Source organism: Saccostrea cucullata, unplaced genomic scaffold (genome assembly GCF_032062105.1).
Source record: "Saccostrea cucullata isolate Sc308-1 unplaced genomic scaffold, CSIRO_AGI_Scuc_v1 ctg3235, whole genome shotgun sequence".
Lineage (NCBI taxonomy): Eukaryota > Metazoa > Mollusca > Bivalvia > Ostreida > Ostreidae > Saccostrea > Saccostrea cuccullata.
The window spans coordinates 42,182-57,163 of NW_026933345.1; the positions used below are offsets into that span (position 1 = coordinate 42,182).

The window sequence follows — 14,982 nt, forward strand, 5'->3', positions numbered from 1 at the left end:
AAGTCCCAGTAAGTGCTGACACGAAAAAAAATCCCTCATTGCTCAATGGCCATTAGTGCCAAGTAAAGGCATATATTTTCAGCTCTCCACTTGCAAGTGGTGGCATCTCCATATGAGTGAAAAAATTCTTGAGAGGGACATAAAACAACACACAATCAATCAATCTGAAAATCTCCAGGGTTTTAAATATACTAACTTCATGCATAGCTATGATGAGCAAGGGTTTTTCTACCAGAATTGTGAATTTCAAGGCCCGTGGGGTCAGGGGTATAATAGGGAAAGTGAAGGTTATGATGAGCAATCGTGTCTCTTAAAATTGTATGTGTCATACACTCTGGTTTAAATCAAGAATCAAATTCAATTGTTGGAAAGTTGTTACTTGATGCTCAGGTGACCTATAAGGCCTGTGGGCCTTTTTTAGCTCACCTGAGCCGAAGGCTCAAGTGAGCTTTTCTGATCACATTTTGTCCGTCGTCCGTCCGTCTGTCTGTCTAGCTGTCTGTCTGTCTGTCCGTCTGTCCGTCTGTAAACTTTTCACATTTTCGACTTCTTCTCAAGAACCACTGGGCCAATTTTGACCAAACTTGGTACAAAGCATCCTTGGGTGAAGGGGAATTTAAATTGTTAAAATGAAGGGACATATCCCCTCGCAAGGGGAGATAATCAAGAAAAGACAAAAATAGGGTGGGGTCATTAAAAAATCTTCTTCTCAAGAACCACTGGGCCAGAAAAGCTGAAACTTATGTGAAAGCATCCTAGGGTAGTGTAGATATTAAATTGTTCAAACCAAGACCCCCGGGGGAAGGTTGGGGCCACAATGGGGAATCAAAGTTTTACATAGAAATATATAGGAAAAATCTTTGAAAATCTTCTTCTCAAGAACTTCTGGGCCAGAAAAGCTGAAACTTATGTGAAAGCATCCTAGGGTAGTGTAGATATTAAATTGTTCAAGTCATGACCCCCGGGGGAAGGGCAGGGGAAGGGCGGGGCCACAATGGGGAGTCAAATTTTTACATAGAAATATATAGGAAAAATCTTTGAAAATCTTCTTCTCAAGAACTACTGGGCCAGAAAAGCTGAAACTTATGTGAAAGCATCCTAGGGTAGTGTAGATATTAAATTGTTCAAGTCATGACCCCCGGGGGAAGGGCGGGGCCACAATGGGGAATCAAAGTTTTACATAGAAATATATAGGAAAAATCTTTGAAAATCTTTTTCTCAAGAACCATTGGACCCGAAAAGCTAAAACTTATGTGAAAGCATCCTAGGGTAGCGTTGATTCTAAATTGTTCAAATCATGACCCCCGGGGAAGGGCGGGGATATAATGGGTAATCAAAGTTTTACATAGATATATATATAGGAAAAATCTTTGAAAATCTTCTTCTCAAGAATTACTGGGCCAGAAAAGTTGAAACTTATGTGGAAGCATCCTGGGATAGTGTAGATTCTAAATTGTAAAAATCATGACCCCCGAGGGAAGGGTGGGGCCACAATGGGGAATCAAAGTTTTACATAGAAATATATAGGAAAAATCTTGGAAAATCTTCTTCTCAAGAACCACTGGGCCAGAAAAGTTGAAACTTATGTGGAAGCATTCTTGGGTAGTGTAGGTTCTAAATTGTTCAAATCATGACCCCCGGGGAAAGAGCGAGGCCACAATGGGGAATCAAAGTTTTACATAGAAATATATAGGAAATATCTTGGAAAATCTTCTTCTCAAGAACCACTGGGCCAGAAAAGCTGAAACTTATGTGGAAGCATCCTGGTATAGTGTAGATTCTAAATTAAATCATGACCCCCGGGGGAAGGGTGGGGCCACAATTGGTAATCAAAGTTTTACATAGAAATATATTGGAAAAATCTTTGAAAATCTTCTTCTCAAGAACCACCAGGCCAGAAAAGTTGAAACTTATGTGGAAGCATTCTTGGGTAATCTAGATTTTAAATTGTTCAAATCATGACCCCCAGGGGAAGGATGGAGCCACAATGGGGGGATCAAAGTTTTACATTAAAATATATAGGAAAAATCTTTGAAAATCTTCTTCTCAAGAACCACTGGGCCAGAAAAGCTGAAACTTATTTGCACATGGAAGGATCCTGGGGTAGTTGATTTCAAAATGTCTTAATTATGATCAGTGGGGTAGGGTGGGGATACATAATGTATTACAAGGGGGAAATCTGGTAAAGAACAGAATGGTCAAAGCTTCTCAGGTGAGCGATGTGGCCCATGGACCTCTTGTTTGTTTTAGAAACCCTACAATGCCATATAAGTGCTTAGTTTTGTGTGAGATTATCTCTACTTGAGCAGTACACTCTTGTCTTACATTCATTTTCCTAGACAAGTCTGTCCCACATTTCATCTGTCCTTATTTAATTCTTTCTGTGAGTGTTCTTTGGTAGCACCTGCAATCTCCCAATATCTACTAGCTGTGCAATTCTCTGTCCCACAGTCATTTTGGAATCCATGAAACACCTTCCTCAAATAATCTTCATAGATTTGAAAATATTCATGCAGTCATCTTCATCACCAGGTTTAACTTCAGGATGAATATCACCTATTCTTTAGTTGTATCTATTTCTTCTTCCTTACTTTTAATATTACCATCACTGAAATCATCTTCTGTTGCTGTCATTTTGTTTCAGTTGGACAAAACATGCTCTACTTTTATAAATTTCTTTGTTTCATGGCAAATTTTCCCTCTCATAAGTAGTATCTAGTTTCACTTTACATTGCACTTGAGGAGTGGAAATATACCTGATCTTTATCCTATAAAAATTTTACTCATACCCATATACTTTCTTTCGTAGAATGCTAAACAGAAAAAAATGGAATAACCTGAGAAATATTACACCTGCAGGCATAATGCTTTAAAAAATTTGTGAAATGGAAATGAGACTGAAATTATTTAAAATATACCACAGTTCTGATTTCAAAAGGACATAATGCACAAGTACACTTCACGAAGATGTGGAATACTATGTATCACCTTATCAGATTTAAACATACAATGTTGCTATAATTAAAATCACCTTTTAAATTTTTTTTTTTCTTTAACAGGGGACAGCAGCTCAGAAAAGACAACTGACACCTGAAAATCCTACAATAAAGAGATTTCAGAATAATATTCGTAGTCCAGTTGTGCCTTTTTCACCTGCAAGTTTTTCACCAGTTGGGTAAGACTTAACCAGCCTCTGCTGGGTATACCCTTTGTTGGGTCACCTGAGTCACTAGCTGTTCTTGTTCATTGTCTTCTGTAGGTCAGACACTAACATGTTAACATTGTTACCTTACCTAAGCTGAAAGCAATAATGAGCTTTTTGAAAATCCATTTCAACGATTCTGTCACATTGATTTGCAACTTTGTCTTGTAAGAAAATTAGGAATAAATATTACATTCAAATATTAATTTAAGAGCAATACTGTGAAATCACAAATTTTCATGGGGGTTTAATTTTCATTGTTTTCGAGGTATGAAGAGACCTATGAAATCGTCCACCAAAATGTTACATAACTAGTAAACAATTCTTCATCCAAGAAATCAAATCCCGTGAATCAATATTTTTTCCTCAAACCATGAAAATTTGACCCCATGAAAATATGTGATTTTACAGTAAGTGCTCATCATACCAAAAAGAAATGAGAAGGGCCCGTTAAACTGGATTTTATAGATGATGATGAAGATCCATAAAGCAATTGAAAGTTAACTAACCAAAGAGTTGAACCATTAGACAAAATAAAATTTTTAGCCAACTGTACAGAAAATATAGGATTGATTGAACAAGAAATCTGGTCATTATGGACAGTTGTGGATGTGAAGTCGAGAAAATCGAGAAGTCGAGAACTTGTCAAAATCTGTCCATCCTGTTAGCAAGACTAGATAAAAGTGTCTGGACTGATTACGTTCAAGAAAACATCAGTCCGAATGACTGCACATTTATGATAATAATTATTATTATATACCTAAGCCAGGTAAAATTAATCTTTAGATTCTCATCCTAATTTGCTAAAAAATTGGGGCGGGTGGGCGGATTTTATTTTTTATTTTTTATAATTGTTAATTTATATATAGGCCTAAGTATCAACAAAACAATGGACGCCACATACACATTTTTTTTTCATTACCTTAATGCAAATATGAATAAATTTAATTCTTTTCATATTCTTTTAAATTTTTAAAGAAAATTTTTGCTTTAAAAATTAAATATTTATTGTTAATTAACAAGTTATTAAGTACACATTATACGGCACACCCTGAACAAAATGAGGTAGGGATGCGTGACTTTTTATTTTGCAAAATCTATATAAGGCCATATAAAATTGAAATCTTGGTTCTCAGGCCCGCGCGCATCCGTTTTGAGGTAGCCGCATTGCCGATTTTATTGTATTTTTATACACCCGTCTTAAGACGGGACGTATTATGTTATAGGCTTCATGTCCGTCTGTCTGTCCGTCTGTCCGTCCGTCCGTCTGTTAGCTTTTCTCGTGTCCGGCTCATAACTTGAGTACTATAAGGCCTAGAGTTATCAAACTTTGTCAGCTGATACATCTTGGGTAGAAGGTGTGTCGTGCACAAAAAGTAGGTCGCTCTGACCTATAATTAAAAAGTTATAGCCAAATATGGAAAAATCCTGTCCGGTCCATAACTAGAAAACTATTAGACTTAGAATCATCAAACTTGGCCACTTCATGCATCTTAGGTAGAGGGTGTGTCACGACCTATTTCAAGGTCACTGTGACCTTTAATTTAAGTGAAATTTAAAAAAAAAAATGTCTTGTTTTCTCTTCATTTACACACTCCAAAAAATGTAAAAGTATTGCACTATTCTTATTAGAAAAATGTTAAATCAAGAAAATACTTATTTTTTTAAGCATATACTTGACAGCAATCTATAACAAATGTAATGTATGTTAAAGAAATTCCACCACTCCCATGAGTTTAATTATCAAGCACTGGTCAAGAAGAATTTTGATAACAGAAAATTGCATGTCAAATTAGAGAAATTAATGAGTTTAGTGTGAGGAAATCCATCGATGCTATCCATATCCCTTGAGTATTGGGTCAAATGGGTAATCCTGTTGGATTAAAAATAGCTATTGTTGGCTAGCATAAGTTTTAAAATGAATTTGATGAGAAACAAATAAAACTAATTTGAATTTGCATAATAAACTATTTTGATATTACATAATATTATGAACTTTTAAAAAAATAATTTTATGGGGGTGGGGTGGAATCAGCATGTCCATATGAATTGCATATTAAAACCTGTCTGCCATTAAATCTAACAAAAAAATCATTGAGGTTTTATATGTTTTAAAAATGCTTTATGGTAGATAGTGCAGATCCAATAATCTCTTGGGAGTAATGAGTGGACAAGCATCCAGTTAAAGATTAATTAATGTGTTCAATGTAGCAAGGCTATAGTTGTCTCAATCATTTCTTCAGAGCATTATCTTAATTAACTGACAGTGCATCCTTTGGGAATTAGACAGAAGAACTGTTGGTCAGTTTATATTTGATGGCCAGCCTTTTATTTTCAAAATTAAATAGATTAAGTTGTTAAGACTAATTTGATATTGTTTAATATGATAGGCATTTGGCAAGGTCTAACACAACCAGTATAGAAATCTATGAATGATGCAGTATATGTTATAATTAATGCCTACACCACTGGAGATGGATATACACACCTTTTTTAAGGAGTTGAAAAATCATGGAAATCTTAAAATCAAGGTTGACATGATTTTCTTGCACTTTTAATTGTTTAAGGTAATTGTAATTTTTTGACGGGCGTATCATGCTGTGGCGTGGCACTTTATTGATAAAATAAAAAGTTGGTATTGCGGAGACCAATCCGGGAAAAAAATTTCCGACCTCGTTTGTTTCGTAGTTTAATATTCAAATATCACTTCCGGTAGCCATTTACAATGAGATTTTGACTACTTCGTTTGAAAATACATTCGAGGACATTACCTACGATGTTTACACGCTGTTAAGCAATGGATAAAGCAGAAATTTTGACTAGAAATGGAAAGTATATCTGTGATTTAAAAAATTATCTTTATGTTAAAGAAAATCGGAAATTAGAATTAAAAAAAATACCTCCCTCATCTAATTTATTGCCAATAAAATGAAAAATAAAATGCCGCCCTCCCGCATCTGTTTTGGAGAAAATTGGCCTGAGAACCAAGGAATTAAATTTAGATAGCCTAAATGTTCTAATAATTATTCTACTGAAAAATCTAGGCCTTCTCATAAGTCTGTCTACGATGTTGTAGATTTTGTTTATTTCAAAGCAAAGTCACACAGCTGGAGATCGTTATATATAACTTGACCAGGTGTCATTTTACTCGTCTATTTTTACTTAGTTACAATCTCTCTACATACTCGCTCCTGCCAGTGATGGTATCTATATGTGTTTATGCTATTTTTTCTTCTCTGCCTTCTCTATACTGACAAATTATCTTTTCCTTACACATTTATTGCCGATTTTTCTCCATTCTTCACATGGCGTTTTTGCTATTAATAGCGACACGCGACTTTTAATACAGACGGGAGATAACTCTTAAACTTGGAACCAAATTCTTACTGAATAAAAATACATGAAAATACCCAAAAATCAAAATAAAAAACATTGGGGCGGGACATTTTGAGAGGGTCGGGCGGGGATGAGAATCTAAAGATTAATTTTATATGGCCTAATGTGTATCACTCAATTTTACTGTAGAATTAACGCAATCACGTGACGTCGTGATCCGACTTTCCGGATCACCACACTGTGGTTTTCTGAATCCATATCACCACTCTCTGAAACTGATGACGTAGTACGCAAAAACATGACGTTATTTTTCTTGTGCGTTAAAGAGTCCCTTGTTTTATGCTTTGTTTTATGGATAAATATTATACAATTGATCTCTAAAGTTTTATTTTGCGATATCTAGCTAGTTATAAGGGAGTATATAATAAATTTTATTATCATTATAACAGTAACTTGATCCGAAGAGCCGTATCACGTCTCGTTGACAGGCACGGATCATCAGATCAAGCTCGACGCTTCGCGTCTCGTTAGATCAGATGATCCGCGCCTGTCAACTCGACGTGATATGACCCTTCGGATCAAGTTACTGTTATAATAATATATATTTACTGCATGATGATATTAGCTTATTGAATCAACTTAGTGTAGGGTTAGGGTTAGTCCAAGGGTTAGGCTGCAAGGGTTAGGGTTAGCATTAGGGTTAGGGTGAGGAACTGGGTTAAACAGTAAAATATTTTGCTGTAATTGCTTAATAAGCAAGAGGACTAATAAGTTTTATTTTTTAGGACAACTCCTTCCAAAAAGTATAGATTAAGAACAAATGCTGGTGATGTGGTAACCTCCGTTGGAAACTTGGATAATATTAAGTGGCAAAGTAAAGGCAAGAATTGCACCATTAAATGGTATGATCCATTGAACAACTTATCCAAAGAGGACAATGAAAATCTAAAGGATCTGAATAAAAACTTCAAGTATATGTTTCAGAAGCTAACGGCCAAAGCTGCAGGTAATGATCTTCAGTGGAAATATCTTAATGCACTGTTGGGTCACCTTGGTGACATATTTTCTTCTTCAGAACCACTGGGCAATACTAAGATATTGATTTAAGGAGGCTAGGGGGTCAACAAATTATTTTTTTATTAACCACCAGATATAACTTAAATTTTGGAATATGAGATCTTAAGCTGTCAACTATCATTCGGCAAAGAAAAATTTCATAAATTTTAGTTTTAAAATTTGATCATTTTATTATATCTTTATATTTAGCTGCAATAATGTAGCCCTCTCCGATTTTTTTTTATCTGATGTTTTCTGGAGAGGGCTACAATTCCACAGCATCTCCTTAATGGTGCAAAAATATTTTTTAGATACGGGCGACTGCAGGCAGAATAAATTGTTTTTACATTCAACTTACTTCTAAAAAGACGAAATTTTTATTCACTGTCGACACCATAGCCCGTTAAACGCGAAAACCATGAAAAATAAATCTGTGTGCCTTATTCAGCAGCCATGACAGTTCACGCGTGAGGTACCGAGAGTTGAGCTTGAAATTTAGAATAACTCAATAAAGCAAATGTCGATGTTTATAAATAATTGTGATGAATAATAACACTAAACATCAATAAATAAAACCATTCCATGTGTTATTTTTTCGTAAACAGTGAAATTTCGCCTCAAAATAAGTAAATTCCAAAGAAATCCGCTCCGTATAGATCCTTAATCTCATTGGCTGTCCCAAAATAAAATCTGTCAAGGCCAGTAAACATGGCGGATAAGTTTAAGTTGTGATGTTGACATACACGAAAAATACGGATACATGGATTGTTCTGTATATTTTTGGATCGATTTATGTCTGGGATAACTACATTTTGGAACTCCAGGTAAGACATATTAATAAAATAGCAGTTTACTGACAATTTGAGCCGAAATCCGTGCGGGAGTGAATCGCTGCCGCATTGCACCATTACGAAGATCCTAAGGAGTTGTAGTTGTTTTCAAGGAATGAGGACACCCATGAATTTATGTACACCATGAAATGCAATTTTTCACATATATTACTACTGAACAATTCTTCAACCATGAAATAAAATCCCCATGAACCCATGAAATCAAATCCTCATGAACTAATATATTTTCCTCAAACCATGAAAATTTGACCCCTCAAAAATATGTGATTTTACAGTATTCAATTGCATCAACATTTTAACCCTAATCTTGTCTTTTACCTTATCTTCAATTTTCTCAAATTTATTGCTAGCTCAGTTATGAGAAATGTATAAGAATTTCATTATTTGATGAATTTTGATGAGTGCCATTGAATTTTTCCTTGACCTTTCCTTTTACTTTGACCACACTTTTTAGCTCACCTGAGCCAAAGGCTCAAGTGAGCTTTTCTGATCAAAATTTGTCCGTTGTCTGTCATTGTCGTCGTTGTCGTTGTAAACTTTTCACATTTTCATCTTCTTCTCAAGAACCACTGGGCCAATTTCAACCAAAATTGCTACAAAGTATCCTTGGGTAAAGGGGATTCAAGTTTGTTCAAATGAAGGGCCACGCCCTTTTCCAAGGGGAGATAATTATGAATTAGAGAAAAAATAATGGCATTATTAAAAAATCTTCTTCTCAAGAACCACTGGGCCAGGAAAAATGAAACTCATGTGGAATCATCCTCAGGTAGTGTAGATTCAAGTTTGTTCAAATCATGACCCCCGGGGGAAGGGGGGGGGGCAAAATGGCCGATCAAAGTTTCACATTGGAACATATAGGAAAAATCTTTAAAAATCTTCTTCTCGAGAACCACTGGGCCAGAAAAGATGAAACTCATGTGGAATCATCCTCAGGTAGTGTAGATTCAAGTTTGTTCAAATCATGACCCCCGGGGGTAGGGTGGGGCCAAAATGGCCGATCAAAGATTTACATAGGAACATATAGGAAAGTCTTTAAAAATCTTCTTCTCAAGAACAATTGGGCCAGGAAAGATGAAACTCATGTGGAATCATCCTCAGGTAGTGTAGATTCAAGTTTGTTCAAATCATGACCCCCGGGGGTAGGGTGGGGCCAAAATGAGAGATCAAAGTTTGATATAGGAATATATGGAAACATCTTTAAAAATTTTCTCCTCAAGAACCACTGGGCCAGGAAAAATGAAACCCATGTGGAATCATCCTCAGGTAGTGTAGATTCAAGTTTGTTCAAATCATGACCCCTGGGGGTAGAGTGGGGCCAAAATGGCCGATCAAAGTTTAACATAGGAATATATAGGAAAAATCTTTAAAAATCTTCTTCTCAAGAACCACTGGGCCAGGAAAGATGAAACTCAAGTGGAATCATCCTCAGGTAGTGTAGATTCAAGTTTGTTCAAATCATGACCCCCAGGGGTAGGGAAGGGCCAAAATGGCCGATCAAAGATTTACATAGGAATATATATAGGGAAACCTTTTAAAATCTTCTTTTCAAGTACTTCAAAGCCATTTATATTTATAGGGAATCATCCTCAGGTAGTGTAGATTCTAGTTTGTTCAAATCAAGCCCCCCCCCCCCCACCTCAGTAAACTTTCAGTTCTGATCTGATATTTGCTTTTCCCTAGCCAATTGCTCAGGTGAGCGATGTGGCCCCTGGGCCTATTGTCTTAAATTTGCACTTACTCAGTTTCAAAGATATTTTTAAAATACCAGTGACCTTTGACATTTCAATTTATTATAACCCCCTTCGAAGAAGGGAGGGCATATTGCTTTGCTGCGGTCTGTCAGTCTGTGTCGGTCCACCATTCTCCATTCATTTTCTTTGCAGTGGTTGCATATATTGAAATGAAATTTTGTATACAGATTGTTTTGGGTACAATCTGACCATTTTGGACAGAGTTATGCCCTTATGACTTAGAAAAATTCCAAAAATTAGCAGTTATCGTTCATTTTCTTCTTTTGGGTATGATTGGTCAATTTCAGACAGAGTTATGCCCCTTGGATTTAGAAAAATTCCAATAATTTGCAGTTTCTGTTCATTTTCTTCGCAGAGGTTGCACGTATTAAAATGAAATTTGATATACAGTTTTATCATAAGAACATCTAGATCAGGTGTTGTTTTGGGTACAATCAGGCCATTTTGGACAGAGCCCCTTGGACTTGGAAAAATTTGGGGGAGGGTGGCATAAGTGTTTTACAAATATCTCTTGTTTTTATGCAAAGAAAGTAAGCTATTTTTATCAAAATTTAAATTAAAGATTTAAATAATCTTTGAACACTATTACAAATTTCATGTCATATTATAGGTGAATCCTGAGTAATACATTGATGTCCTATGGACATAGTTTTAATGTATTTATTAATAACTACAGTTTGGGAGATCGGCATCAAGTATAAGAAATGGGGAAAAAACAGAAATCTTTTGTTTCAAGGATAATATGATTTCTTCCTTGCAATCTGTTTATGATAATCTAACAATATCTAATGGATGAAACGTGTGCCACAGAAGCAGTGCACTTTATTAAAATATCAAAAAAGTTTATTCTTTTACTTCAGAATTCTTAATAACAGTGAAAACTGAATGTAGAGTGAGTCTGAATGAATGGCGAGAGCATGGCGTAATGCAATATGAGTGAGCATGAAATGCTCTCTGAGTAGAAAGTTGTGTACAAATGATGGGCAAAAAAAAAAATGGGAATGTAGAAAGTCTCAAGGACTGTGATGGTAAAAATTACAATGGTGTTGTTTACAGTTTTAAATGAAATGATAGAAGAAATGGGAAAACAACTACAAGAGAAGAACAACATTGAGGAATTTTCCCATGTCTCTTTGCCAGTTCAGGTTCGTAAACAATTAGTTTAATAATTGTAGTATGCAGGATTAACTAGATAAATTATGAGTACATAAGTGTAGACTAAAGTTTGTTCATGACCCCATGGAGGTAGGGTTTAGCCACAATAGAGAACCATACTAACTGATATTTTGCTTTCTGTCTGAGATTAGTACATAACCATGATAACCCCTTTGTAGTATGAGACAATCTGCCAGATAAGTACGGAGAAAAAGAAAGTCCATCATGCCATGTGTGGTTTGCAGATTAATTATAGTAGATTAACTTTTAAGAGAATGTAATAAGTTAATTAAGAGAATGTAATAAATTTACAAGTGCATTTTCTTTATTGTAAATGAATACAATTTAGGGGAGGGGATACTCCATGTAATTTGAATTTAGATACTTTATGTTATAAAAATCAAAATTTTGGAGGGATCGATGCTCATCCCTAGAAGTGACAAGATTCAGAAAATATTTTGTGACTTTTAAATTTTGAGTAGCGATATGAACATTAAAGACACAATTTAGGTGCAAAAAATACTTTTAATGATGTGGAAAACCAACAAAGGGGGTATTTGTTCATTGTGAACAGTTCTATTTCAAGTTGGGGTAAGAACTTTTTGGGGAATAAAGGAACATTTTTCTAGAAAAAAAAATGAATAGAAGGCCAAGATAACATGTACATTGTAGCCCATAGGACTCAATTATTACACTGAGAAGTAGACCTTTGATACATTTCCTACAGGAAGAGGTGACTTTGGTTGGGAGAATTTGCTGTGATAGCCTTGGGAAGCTGAATGCCAAGTCTGTGATTCTGGAAGGTTCCAGAGAGACGTCTGCTGGCTGCTTCATTCCTTTGGACCTAACCGACCTCAAGCAGTACTCACTGTTTCCAGGGCAGGTAAGAATTCACTGGACCTAACCGACCTCAAGCAGTACTCCTTGTTTCCAGGGCAGGTAAGAATTCACTGGACCTAACCGACCTCAAGCAGTACTCAGTGTTTCCAGGGCAGGTAAGAATTCACTGGACCTAACCGACCTCATTCAAGCAATACTCACTGTTTCCAGGGCAGGTAAGAATTCACTGGACCTAACCGACCTCATTCAAGCAGTACTCACTGTTTCCAGGGCAGGTAAGAATTTACTGGACCTAACCGACTTCAGGCAGTACTCCTTGTTTCCAAGGCAGGTAAGAATTCTCTGAAGAAAGTCGAGCTAAAGGTGCAGTGATAGAGGCTAGGTGTAAGGGCTGTATGGCTCTGAAGGCAAGATCACTCTGTCCTGCACTATTACTGAAGGTGTGTATCACCCTCAAATTTCAAATCATTGTAATGCCCCCCTTTGAAGAAGGGAGGGCATATTGCTTTGCTGCTGTCTGCTGGTATGTCTGTCGGTCCACCAAGTTTCTGTTCCTTTTCTTCACAAAGGTTGCACATACTGAAATGAAATTTTTGACAGTTATGCTCTTGTGGACTTAGAAAAATTCCCATTTGTGGGGAGGGGGCATGAGTGTTTTACAAACATTTCTTGTTATATTTTATATTCCAAGATAAATAAATTGAACACATTATTTACATATATTTTCTCAATGGAAGTTAACAAGAGTGATTTCTGGTCACTGATACTGCATTGTATTTGAACATTTTACCTGGGGGTAAATGCCACGTACCAGATATTGAAAATTAAAACAGATAAGCTCAATATTTGCACCTTTATTCCATATAATTTTCACAAAGTCCAAAAACATTTTGCACTGGTATAGAGAGGGTCCTTAAAATCACATGATCAATGAGACTAAAGGCAGAATAGATTTGGTGTTTATGCACAGCTCGAAATGTGGGTAATGTGAGTCATTGACTTGTTGTTTGTGCAGCAAAATGGTAAATATTAAATCTTCACTTTAACTCTTGCTGAAATAATTTTTTTTAAACACATTTTTTGTTTTGTCTTTTAGGTAGTGGCATTGGAAGGAATAAACACTTCTGGACAGAAATTTGTTGTGAAAAAGTTATATGAGGTGAATGAAAAAAAGAAGAGATTTTTGAAAAATGGAAATTATTCTTTTAATGCACTAAGATTGTGACTCAGAAAAAAAATTGCCCTTCCACTCCCATCTTTGCTTAAGCCATGGGTTTCTGATATGATACTCTACTCTTAGAATCAGATGAGTGAACAGATTAAAGTTTTTGGTGCAGGTCTCATTTCCAAGTAGCTATAAACCCTATGTTGACCAAACTTGCATGGATGATGCATCTTAGGATGCATACTACCAGGCTTGCTTTAGATGCTGGATCTGACCTATATTTTCCAGATGAGTGAAGAGGTTAAAGTTTTTGGTGCAGATCTTATTTCTGAGTAGCTATAAGCCCTATGTTGATCAAACTTGCATGGGTGATACTTCTAAGGATGCATATAACCAGGGGTTGCCTTTGATGCTCAGACATGATTTTTTTTCGCTTTAAAGCGGAAATCCGCTATCCGGATTTATTATTTCCGCTCTAATTTTTCAAATCCGCTTTTATAGTAATTCGGATTTTTTTCCGTTACTAATTTGACTTTTACTTTCTTCAAAACACTTCCTTTATTTTTTTAACGTGTTCGGCTTATTCATTGGTTGACTTGTTGACTTTCTCAAATCAGAAGTCCGTTTATGTAACGATGGAGATAATGTTTAACAATGGTACAGCGATAACAATCAGATGTTCAGGCAATTGATAAGGGCCTTCGCAATTTTTGGAAGTGGGAATGGTTGGAAAAGGTCGTCAATAACGAGCCGATCTCAAAATACATCCGTAAATTAAACTTGAAAGGCATTGCTTTATGACAGTTCTGTAACAAACATGTCAGTTATGTGAGTAGGAGGTGGAAAAGTTTGGAAAAAAGTTTAAAAACAGAGACAGTTAGATATTCGTGTTAAAAATACTCAATCTAAGAGAAAGGCAAAAGAATTGATTGTCCATGCTGCCAAGAAAGCTAGACTGGGACATATTGTCAAAACCTTAAAAAAAATAAATAACTTCAATGTTTTTCATTGTAGTTTATTTCTCCAAAAAAGAAATATAATTAGACATTTTCAAGTTTATTTTTTACATTCAAAAATTAAATATGTGCTCTTAAATTCAGTTCTCAGGGGGCTTTTAAATGTTAAAATAACCATTTTCGGCGCACCTTTGATCAGGGGCACTGCCCCTTGAAACCCCGCTGGGGGAGGACCCCAAGACCCCCCTTCAGCTTTCTTCCCTTTTCTTTGGAATCATGTCTGTGATGCTGGATCTGACCTATATTTTCCAGATGAGTGAACAGGTTAAAGTTTTTTATGCAGGTCTCGTTTCCAAGTAGCTATAAGCCCTATGTTGACCAAACTTGCATGGGTGGTACTTCTAAAGATGCATATAACCAGGGGTTGCCTTTGATGCTGGATCTGACCTATATTTACCAGATGAGTGAACAGGTTAAAGGTTTTGATGCAGGTCTCATTTCCAAGTAGCTATAAGCCCTATGTTGAGCAAAATTGGATGGGTGATACATCTAAAGATGCATACTACCAGGCTTGCTACAAATGTTGGATCTGACCTATATTTTCCAGATGAGTAAACAGGTTCAAGTTTTTGGTGCAGATCTTATTTTTGAGTAACTTTAAACCAGGGGC

The 14,982-nt window shown here is 36.0% G+C and overlaps 1 protein-coding gene across 1 annotated transcript in view; it reads left to right on the forward strand.

Annotated features, from left to right (window-relative positions):
* Positions 1-13,350, forward strand: part of LOC134238059 (DNA polymerase alpha subunit B-like) — a gene marked incomplete at its 3' end in the record, with an annotated part of 42,158 nt that extends 28,808 nt beyond the window's left edge. The window contains exons 5-9 of the mRNA XM_062720187.1: positions 3,060-3,175; positions 7,324-7,544; positions 11,253-11,341; positions 12,079-12,234; positions 13,288-13,350. Coding sequence (XP_062576171.1) covers positions 3,060-3,175; positions 7,324-7,544; positions 11,253-11,341; positions 12,079-12,234; positions 13,288-13,350 — 645 coding nt within the window. The remainder of the gene's footprint in view (positions 1-3,059; positions 3,176-7,323; positions 7,545-11,252; positions 11,342-12,078; positions 12,235-13,287) is intronic.
* Positions 13,351-14,982: the final 1,632 nt, after the last annotated feature.